This window comes from Lupinus angustifolius, unplaced genomic scaffold, assembly GCF_001865875.1.
Source record: "Lupinus angustifolius cultivar Tanjil unplaced genomic scaffold, LupAngTanjil_v1.0 Scaffold_416, whole genome shotgun sequence".
In the NCBI taxonomy this organism is placed as follows: domain Eukaryota; kingdom Viridiplantae; phylum Streptophyta; class Magnoliopsida; order Fabales; family Fabaceae; genus Lupinus; species Lupinus angustifolius.
Window position 1 is genome coordinate 73507 of NW_017727826.1, and position 11167 is coordinate 84673.

Here is an 11167-nt window from a genome sequence, read left to right on the forward strand (position 1 = left end):
TAACATAAAGTTGTCATGAAATAAATTACCATATTATTGTGTTTATTAATATGAAATTGCAAAAATATTAAACATTAAGTATTGTTAACTTATTTTTTGTGTTTATTAAGTTTTGTTAATTTATTTATTAATATGAAACTGCAAAAATATTAAAGAAAACAATCATTCAAATAAATAACATCCAAAATAATTGTTCATTATTTATTCAAAGAGGCAAAATACATTATAATGAAGTAAATGATTTGGTAGATTACAATGAATCGAATGAAGCAAATTAATGAACTAAATGATTTGGTAGATTACAATGAACCAATTACAATGAACCGAATGAAGAAAATTAATGACCTAAATGATTTGGTAGATTACAATGAACCGAATGAAGAAAATCAATGAACTAAATGATTTGGAAATTAATTCTTGATCTCATGCAAATCTTATATAATAGCCACTTTCCTTCTGAAATCTGAGTCATTTTTTAAAATCAAAAGATGTTAAAGACCTCCTTGACAAGATTTCAATGAAGGAAAATAATAAACTGATCAAATGAAGAAAATTAATGAACTAAGTAATTTATAAATTAATTCTTCATCTCACACAAATCTTGTATAACAACTACTTTCCTTCATAAATCTGGGCCCTTTTGGAAAATCAAAAGATGTTAGAGACCTCATTGACATGATTATGAAACAGAAAAAAAATAATAGTTTTAACACTTCAAGTTGTTGAGATCTGTTGTCTGCTCTCTTTTTGGTTACTTTGTATTTTCTTTCTCCTATCTTCATGAACATACTCCTATAGAAACACATATTCTTACTGATGAAATAGAACATGAAATGAACTACAATATTTATATATGAGCAACCATTAATATTTCAACAAACAAAGAGACGCATAACCACTCAACCATTAATATTTCAACAAATGAAGAGACGTATAACCACTCAACCATTAATATCGCTGACACTTAAAAAGTCGTATAACATCATCAACGCATAATTAAGAAAATGTTGTTATTGTGTCATCTGCAACAACGCTTTCTTATTTATGCGTTGTGGAATTGGTTAACATTAACAACGTTTTCTATCAAATACGTTGTTAAAAATAACTCATTCAAGCTAGCGTTAACGTTACTGATGTTCAACAACGATGTGCCAAGAATACGATGTTGAAGTTACACACATTGACAATGCTTGCTTTAGTATGTGTTGTTGATGTTCTTCTGCCTCGTTTTTAACAGCGTCATTCAAAATTGTGTTGTTGTATGACCATTGTTAATTAAAATAATTGGCGTAGTGAACTAATTTCTTATGACACAAGCATGAATCAAGGAAATTTTCTATGCCTTGATTGTTTTATCCACAATGCTAGGAACAACACTTAGTTCCAAAATGCACTTCCTTATCTAAATCGTTAAAATAACATCAGCTTTTCACACTAAATTGAGTTCCATCCCGTGCTTGTATAAAGACACCATATTATACATGTATTAGGAAACAACCTAGTATGTCTTTTACAAAGATTTGGGTTGTGAGGCTTGTGTGAAATGTGAAGTTTCGGATAAGCTTAGGCCTAAATTAGATAAACCCTCTTTGTGGTTTACCCGAAGGAAACTAAAGGTTGTCATTTCTACAATCTTGTCGAAGGAAAAGTGTTTGTTGCTAGCACTAATGTATTCTTGGAAAGAGAGTTTACCTCTAAAGGAATCATTGGGAAGAAAGTATAACTTGAAGCAATTCAAGAACCACCAAGTGGCCACAAAGTTTCACTTAGAAAAGGATCAAGAGACACAAGCAGTTGTGACACCTCAAGTTCATGTGGCACAAATCTTGCGTACGTCATATATAGTGTGTTCCTCACATGGTAAACTCAGTTTTCTCATGACTTAGGAAGGAGATGTAATGTTAATGAATCAAATGAGTCAACGACTTAACATGAGGCAATTCAAGTACAGAGTATGAGAAATGATTGAAAGTCATGAGATCTGAAATGGATCACATGTACACAAGTAAGGTATGGACATTTATTGAACCACCTAATGGGGGTAAAGTCTATTGGGTGCAAGTGGATCTTCAAAAAGAAGACTAACATAGAAGGTAAAGTAAATACATTTAAGGCACAACCGATGGTAAAAGGTTTTAAGCAAGTTCATGGTGTAGACTATGATGAAACGTTTTCCATTCTTGTTATGCTTAAACCTGTGAGGATATTGTTTGATATAGTAGCATAGTGTGATTATAAAATTTGGAAAATGGATATTAAGACGAATTTCCTTAATGGAAATCTTATTGGTGATGTATACATGACACAAACTAGAGGTTTTATCGATTCTATTAGTACCAATATGATATGTAAACTTGATGGATCCAGTTACGGACCAAAGGAGGCTTCTACAAGTTGGAGTCTTCATTTTGGTGAAGCTATTAAAAAATTTGGTTTTATAAAATATGAAGATGAACCTTGCATCTACAAAAGGGTTAGTGACTGCATAATCGTATTTCATGTTCTGTATGTGGATGAAATAACTTCTCATAAGAAATAACATTCCTACTCTTCACATTAGGAAAATGTTTTTGTCTATGAAAGACTCAGGTGAAACTCTCTACATATTGGGCATTAGGATCTATAAAAATAGATTAAAGATCTTGTTTACTCTAAGTCAAAGCACATACATCGATATAGTATTGAAATAGTTCAACATGCAAGATTTTAATAAATGATCTTTGATTATATCATATGGCATAAACCTTTCGAAGGCTTAGACTCCTTCCAATAAGTAGAAATAAATTGTGTGAATAAGATTCCATATGCTTCACCAATTGGATCTACCATGTATGTTATATTATGAACTCGATTAGATGCCTCATATGCATTAAGTGTGATGATTAGATACTAGTCTGATCCAAGTGACGGTCACTGAACTGCTCTGAAGAACATCCTTAAGTACTTGAGTATGACTAAGGACACATTTTTGGTATATGGAGGGGAAGACGAGCTAAGTATACTAGACTACATTGATGTTAGCTTCCAAACTGATAAAGATGATTCACAATCGCAAACGAGTTACATGTTCTATTTAAATGGTCGCGGTGTAAGGTGGAAGAGTTCAAAGCAAGAAACAATTGTTGATTGCACAATAAAAGTTGAGTAAATTGGTGCTTCAAATGCATCCAAAGGAACAATTTTGAAAATGAAGTTCATTTTGGAACTCAGTGTTGTTCCTAGCATTGTGGACCCAATGAGGCAATATTGTAACTATAGATGGCAAAATGGGCTAAGCCCACGGGCCGGGCCGCATAGCCTACAAATTTTTGCGGTTATGGCATACAAAATTTGCTTTTTTGCCCGTTTCGCCCAGCCCGTTTGCCCGCAATGCCCGCAGACATTTCTATTGGGCAATGCGGGCACCCCGCGGGCTTGATGTAATAAAATAATGAAGAAATTTTTAAGTAAATTATGATGTAATGTGATTTATTGTCTTAAAAAAGTTGTAATGTGGTATATTTTGTTCAACTTCATATAAAAGATCAGTTTTTTTTAAAAAAAATTGTCCAAATACTTTATTTATTTATTTTTCTATTTTATTGTATTAGAATTTTCTTTTTATATTTATTATCAATGCCCGTGGGATGCCCGTATACCCGTTTTAAAACGGACAGGGCATGCCATTTTGTCCACTAAAATAATGCGGGTATGTTTGTGCCCTTTTAAAATATTACGAGCATTTGCGGACACGGGCGAAACGGGTCGGGCGGCCCGTTTTGCCATCTCTAATTGTGACCACAATTGAGCCATTGCTCAAGCTAAGGAACGAAGATACCATCAACGTCCAAACATATCATCCCATTCAATAGATAATTGATAGATGAGACATGAAAATATGCAAAACACATGCTAATGATAATATTGATGATCCTTTGACTAAACCTCTTTCATAGAAGAAGTATAATAGTCATATTAAAACACTAGGCAATAAGCATATGTTTGATTTACTCTGGCTTTGGTTGGATATTATGAATGTACACACTTAGAAAAAATATGTTTTGAACTATGTATTATTCTACGAGTACTACAAATCTTTTAATTTTCTTAATGAAAAAAAATCATCATCCTCTTCTTCTAGTAATGTATCTTGTCATTAGCAAAATTGAGATTCACCCGCAACAAGACTCACGAAGTTGGAGGCAAAGTCACTTGTAGTTGGTGACTGGTGCGTTGGATTCAACACAATAACGATTGGTGGGGATTGAGCTTAGAATTTCAGAAGAAATGTGGGTAGATTTGAGCAGGAGTGGGACAAGGGACTTGTTCCTTTAAAATGATTTTTTAGTGTATATAGAAAAAAGAGTATTTGTCATTTAATACCTATAAATTAAAAATTCTAGTCCTAACATCAAGTGTGATTTGACTTCTTCGTGCTATATGACCTCATTTTCCTCTCCAAAGTTGACAATGAATAAAGCATAAGAACTAAATATCTAAAAATATTTATGAATTAAAAAATTAGTGTAACACATAAATGTATAGTTGAAAATTATATTTAAATATATATGGTTTGATCTCTATGTGTTGCACATTTATCATACTTTTCTACCTTACAAATATAACTTTTGTAAGTTGTATAGTTTTAAAATTATTATAGATTTTAGGATTTTACTAAATTTATGATTGTATAAAAATGTTAACTACTTATGAAGATTGTAAATTTTTTATCATAATTATTATACATTTCCTTAAATTATGTAACTTATATCAGCCTTAAGATTTCGAACAAAAAATACACAACCAACAAAACATTGACCAAGTGGTATAAAATTCTGCTACATCCCCAGAATGATCAAAAGGTTGTAGATTCAATACCTAAGAGCGACATTTGTTAAAATGGTCAATCATTAAAAAAGTACTAAACCAAATGTTAAATGTTTAATTTCTAATAGCAATCTTATAAAGATGGACAACCACACACTCTAAAGATATTAATCTTTATCCATTAGATGAAAGGTACTCTTAATTATACCAAAACAGATAAGCCTTTTATTATGTACCCAAAAAAAAGATAAGTCTATTATTATGTACAAAAAAGTCTTTTATTATGTACATAAAAGTTTTTTATTTACTTAAAATCACCCTTTTCTATAAAATGTATCTTCAGATTTTTAAAACTTGGCCTGAGAACGTAAAATAATAAAACTCTTTTCAAAATGACAATTGACATAATTGCATTAAAAAACTAATGTACGGAATAACAATTTTAGTAGAACACGGTTGTGCGAAAAGCATAAAAAAATGAATAAGCTAGGGCTCGATATCATATTCTTTGACCCACTAAATAAGATCCACGCCACATAATTACAAACAAAGGATTCAGTATAGAAGACATATCTCTGTTCTTTAATTGTTTTGCTATAAGATTCAGTACAAGGTCCCAGATTTTTGCTATAAGTCTTTGGGACGTAAGTAGGTTGATAGCTAAAGTTTTGGCTTTATTAAACCTCAATACTAAGTGAAACCCACTGGTTGTTTCAAACTTTCCGGTCTTGTCTGTGTTACAAGACTCCAGGGTCACCATGCAACACATTCAGGTTAGTGTTGTAAATTTAAGATTTAAAATGTAAAGCTGATACCTAATCGAACAAGAATAACCAATAATAACGAAGGATAGGAAAACTGCCGATCAAGTAGTATTTTCGGGATTGAATTGGAATTGACATTTTAGTTGGATGCAAAATTTGTACATTTTCCTTCAACCAGTTTACACTCTTTTTGGATGAGCTAATGGGTAAATTTTCATGATATTAACTAAACAAAACATTGAGAAGTAGGGTAGAAATTGAAGTCAGGACTTTTGAGTTGAACAAATTCATTACCGATACAAAACTAGATAAGAACGTCCGAATCTCCCAATTCAGAATTTATCATTGGCCATTTTCTGTGATAGCTTCCAAGTTCCAACCCCTGTACAGAAAAAAGTACTGATTAACGCCAATAGTAGATGAAATCAGGCGAGAAAAACAAAATTTACACAGAGCAATCACCTTTCTGCTGCTTCAACTTTCAGTCCTGTTAACTGAGCTTCAAGCGAAGCACACGCCGCTTGGATGTCAATATTTTTCTGACAGAGCTCCGTCCATTGCATGGACAAAGCATTAAGCTCATACGCCGTATTTTGCTGACAATAGTGGAAATTAGCTTTGTGAGTAATTGGTTAACAGAGCTTTGACAAATAACAGAGAGGGGTTGACAAGAAAGTCATATATTACCTGATGATATTTCCTTTCACGGTTTACTTTTTCGATCTTTTCATTTTGTTCCTGAGCTAATTTCTGCATTCTGAAAATAGATAACACAAGTGTAACCAAGACCATACCAAACATGAAATATGCAGGCAAAGACCGGGTCTTATCTTGTTAAAGCAACATCTTCATCTATTTGCTATGATAAGTGAGATGAACCTATATACTGACTAGTAAGACACAAATCTAAAGAACTCAGGTCCAAACTAAACTTAACGAAGAAAGATGATGACCAAGTCATTTAAAAGAGAATAACAGTTAATCAATATGAATGAAAGGAAAAGGATAAATTACAGATAAGAGATAACACTCGGGTAATTTCATCATTTCTCAACTAACCCCACCCATTTTTTCAACATTTAACCAACTTTAACTTTGGTTGAATTTGAAAATGTTAGGTTTTCAGTTAACTTGAGTTTTGCTATATCCTACTAATGCATCATCCTAAAAACCTTCCTTGTACTAAATAAAGTATTGAACGAAAAAGTAACTGAACCATTGTTTTGGGAATATAAAAAATTCAAAACTTTCTTAATCTTGTAATTAGGAGGATTTACAATTGTTCTAAATTTAACTGGAGTCAACAATTTCTCAACCTACCTCCATACAGTTTTACCCCTTCACGTACCCCCTTAGTTTGGTCTATGTTTAAAAGTTGGTCTTATATGGTGATAGCAAACATGTCCTTTAAACCTTTACATTAATCAAGCTACCAACAGATGTTTGTGTACACACTTATGCATTCCCTATATTGCACTTTGTCTCAATGTCTGTGGGTCAGTGAAAGCATATCCAATCTCTTCATCATTTACGTGCATAACAACTGCCGCACAGATGCTATCATCCACAACTATTATAATGGGGTTTGGTGATTAAAAAAAGTCGAAAGGGGCAGGTGGAGCAGGTGTTGAACACTTAAACCATACTATCATAGCCCATATGGGGGTGCGAATAAAAATTAATGAATAATTAAGTTAACTGAGAAGTCAACATAAATCAAGGTTGAGGGGGTTAAGTGATACAAGTCTGAATATGGAGGGAGCCTATTCAAAATTGAATATCCAATACTTAAAAACTTGGGGGGAAATGTCTGATGCACATTTGACACTGCCTGCCTCAGGTACCATCTTTACTAACAAAGTATTCATTTAGATAGAATGTTATTCAAGAACCAAATCAACCCAAAAACTTAAGCTGTACATAGGAGGCAAGAAATATAAATTGGACATGAAAAAATATCCTCTTTGCCAGTCATATGGATCCAAGGCAGGTTTTCAACTTTTTATTTAAAACATAATCTATAGATCCTATACCTAAAACACAACAATTTCATCAACATACCTTGACAAGTATACTTCCAATCGTTGGTTGTGCTGCTTCCAAGCATCAGGACCATATTTCAATGACAAATCCAAATTTTCCATCCTGCAGATCGACCAGGTAAATCATTTGAAGATGTAAACACTGAAAATGGTGTGGATTCTGGAAGAGATATATATATATAAGCAAAAAGCTTTTAACAGTCTAATTCTTAAAATGTTTGTTTAAACATTTAATGTCATGCTGCATGATAAAGCTGGCTTAAGATAAACATGGACAATCCATCATAAAGTGTTAGAACACACTATATGCTCAATGTAAGGAAAGGCATTTATGCTTGAAAATAGGATGAATCATGATAATAGCATAAACTGAGCAGCAGTTCAGCCTCGTAATCTTGTGCCACAAACTATGTGCTTGTGATGTTTCTAAATGAGGCAACACTACGGCACTCCTAGGTGATTTGAATAAAGTATGGTTAACTTAGTTATAAAAATAGTTACTTTATGTTGCATCACTAGGGGGTCGGGTAAGGTTATCCCTTATGGATATGTATTGTAGAATCCTTCTTCCATATGAATTGCACAATTGATTTGACACTTAGGAACAACATAAAAATCCCCTAGTGACAATCTTAAACTTGAGACAATAGGCTAAGGGGGTGTTTGGAAGAAGTTTAAAAGAGATTATTTAGGCTTATGAAAATAGCTTATGACCTTCCATAAACTATTTTCAACTTATTTGGAAATTCTTATTGAATAAGCACTTAAGTTGATTACCCAAATGTGTCCTAACTAACATCGCACAAGCGCATACCTCATGATCTGATATTGTAGCAGGCGTTGCGCTCTCTGTACAGCTTGCTTCCAAGCAGTTTCATCATTCCTTTTGTTCACCGGTGGCATTTCTAACTCATATCGTGACCTATCAAGCGAAACAGGAGGCCTCCCAGCTCTTACACGCTCATGCTCCCGAGCAATCATTGGGTAGTCCTGGAATTCAGAGTGCAAAACACAACTAAGATATGAACTTGCAAGACATTCTTCACCAATCCTGTTTTCTACTCACCTAACAAGCATGGTTACCACAAAGACACAGGGATAACGGACGGCCCAATGCACTAGGCTCCCATCTAGTGGGGTCTAGGGAGGGTAAGATGTACACAGCCTTACCCTCGCAAATGAAGAGATTGTTTCTAGGATTTGAAATCATGATCTCCCAAGTCAAAAGGCAAGCAACAGTGCCAGTAAAAATATATATAGGATATATGCCAGCTATGAAATTAGCATAATATTAACATCAATGTTTTACAATCTAGTATGGATCATTGTAAACCTAATGTAATGCTAATATTTATCTAATTATTCTAATATTTCCATCTATAATGAATTTAAAAAGTACACATAAAAATTGCAAATTACAGTTATAACTTAGAAGTATCTGAAAGTGTCATAACACATGTCCACACAGAGACAACTATTTTGAACTGTCCATGCTTCATAGCTACTCACTTCACCATGTCTATCAAACCCGTTTAATGCATCTCAACAGAATAATGCATTATACTGTGCATTAACCACTACTAAAAATTAAACAACAATTACATTAGAAAACATAGAAGAACTAATTGCAAAGTTAATTAACCTATTTATCAAAAAAACATGAATAAACCTGAAATCAACATTTACGGTAAGGAAAGAAGAAAAACCTGAAAATTAAAGTTTGGAAGAGGAGGAAGATCTTTGAGAAAATCAGCGGGTTTCTTGGTGCTTTGGCGCATTTCTTCTTCGATGAGACGATCAACGTCATACTTAACCCTAGGATCGCCATAATCGTCGTCGATGTAAGGTAATGCGTCGATGATATCAGCATTTGGTTGTTGATAATGAGAAGGTGATGTATATTCTAACAGCATAACTTCGGCGTTGTTTCGTGCCGCCATGGTAGGTTGCTTTGGTTGAAGCAGAGAGAGAGAGAAAGAAAGAAGGGGTAAAAATGGAATATCGGAGAGAAGCGTGTGCTAGGCTTAGTTGGGCTCTTTTATGGACTCCAAACTCAATCAATGACTATTTGCTTGGGTTAATACTCATGCATACAATTATCTTAAATATATATATATATATATATATATATTAATAACCACTCACAAGTTAATGATTAATGAAGTGACATTTATTATGGAATAATATATATGTACCTATAATAAATGTACCAACGAGAAGTTAGTGAAAACTACGTCATTCGATTTTTCATGTATCATACTAGAAGTTTAATTCTTGGAAAAATGATATTTATTAAGATGAATTATTTCTTAACTAATTGAGTAATAACATTGGATAGTTACCCAAAAAAATTAATTTTTTTATTACAATAGTCATATTTGTTTTCTAAAATAGAATAGATTAATGATGTGGTGATATGTATAACTGTTTAATGATGATAGAATGAGAATAAAAGTTTAACCAAAGGATTAAAATTGCAAAATAATAGTTTTCAGAAGAATAGAATAAAAACCTAAAACAACAAGAAATAAAAGCAATGAATAAAGTGTTTTTTGTAGGTAAATAAAAAATATATTATTTTTTAAACTTAAATGGTAAGGTTACTAAGGTTAAATATTTTCTTATGAAGATTGTAAACTGTTTTTGTTAGTTGTTATAAGCTGTTTGTTATTTATAAATGTAAATAAGTATTGTATGGAGGAAGCATGTACAAAAACTAGAAGTATATGAAGATCACAAAATATATAGTCAAAACAATGGTTTGTTATTAAATATAATTTATGGGGTTGAAATTATCTCATTTTCTTCTTCGGTTGAGAGTTTCTTTATTGACTTATGTTTTCTTTGGGAGTGAGATTTTAGAGGGAAAGAGAAAGGAATGGGTGACTGTAGAAAGCATTTCCCTTGTTTGGGAATTGGATGAATGAGAGGGGAAAGTTGTGTAGGACTTCTCAAATCCTCCAAAACCCTTCATTTGCGTATTTTAAAGTTATCCCAATTTGGGGTTTGTTCAAGATAAAATGTCAAAATAGCTAAATATTTTTAGTAATATTATATAATTATACATTATTGCTCATTTCTCATTGTTAATTACATTTTTAAAGGAAAAATAAAAAATACTCTTACATTATCATTGGTTTACCCTCCCTCGTCTAAATTTTATACTCCCAAACAAGGATGAAGATTTCTTTTATTTCCCATTTCCTTCCTCGCCCTTCCTAACCCTTTGATCACTCTCTTTTCATTTTCCTCCTAATTCCCAAACATAGCCTTAAAAAATGAAGATGATCTAAACTTTAACTAATTATAGAGCATTATCACTGATATATGTACATGACTGATTAATAGGGAATATATACTACCCCAAATAAATATTGAGGCTTTGCTTGGGAGTTATGAGATAAAGGAAATGAGAGAGATGAAAGGGTTAGGAATGAGAGAGAAAAATAAGGAAATTCTCCCCTTGTTTGAGAGTGTAAAACTTAGAAGAGGGAGAGTAAAATAATGATAATGTAATAATATTTTTTATTTTTCCTTTAAAAATATAATTAACAA

The 11167-nt window shown here is 32.5% G+C and overlaps 1 protein-coding gene across 1 annotated transcript; it reads right to left on the reverse strand.

Annotated features, from left to right (window-relative positions):
- Nucleotides 1-5660: 5660 nt before the first annotated feature.
- On the reverse strand, nucleotides 5661-9669 carry LOC109341247 (pre-mRNA-splicing factor SPF27 homolog). The gene is made up of 6 exons (XM_019579104.1): nucleotides 9319-9669; nucleotides 8427-8602; nucleotides 7632-7715; nucleotides 6258-6327; nucleotides 6033-6166; nucleotides 5661-5952 (listed from the first exon to the last, which is right to left on the reverse strand). Exons 1-6 carry the CDS (start codon nucleotides 9550-9552, stop codon nucleotides 5913-5915), a joined length of 738 nt encoding a protein of 245 aa, XP_019434649.1. The 5' UTR covers nucleotides 9553-9669; the 3' UTR covers nucleotides 5661-5912.
- Nucleotides 9670-11167: the final 1498 nt, after the last annotated feature.

What these genes read in the sequence shown, in the direction of transcription:
- LOC109341247 (XM_019579104.1), bottom strand. Translation starts at nt 9,552, where the DNA reads ATGGCGGCACGAAACAACGCCGAAGTTATGCTGTTAGAATATACATCA. An exon ending in TTCCAAACTTTAATTTTCAG is followed by an intron (nt 8,603 to 9,318) that starts GTTTTTCTTCTT and finishes TCTGAATTCCAG; the next exon opens with GACTACCCAATGATTGCTCG. An exon ending in GTGAAAGGAAATATCATCAG is followed by an intron (nt 6,167 to 6,257) that starts GTAATATATGAC and finishes CACTATTGTCAG; the next exon opens with CAAAATACGGCGTATGAGCT.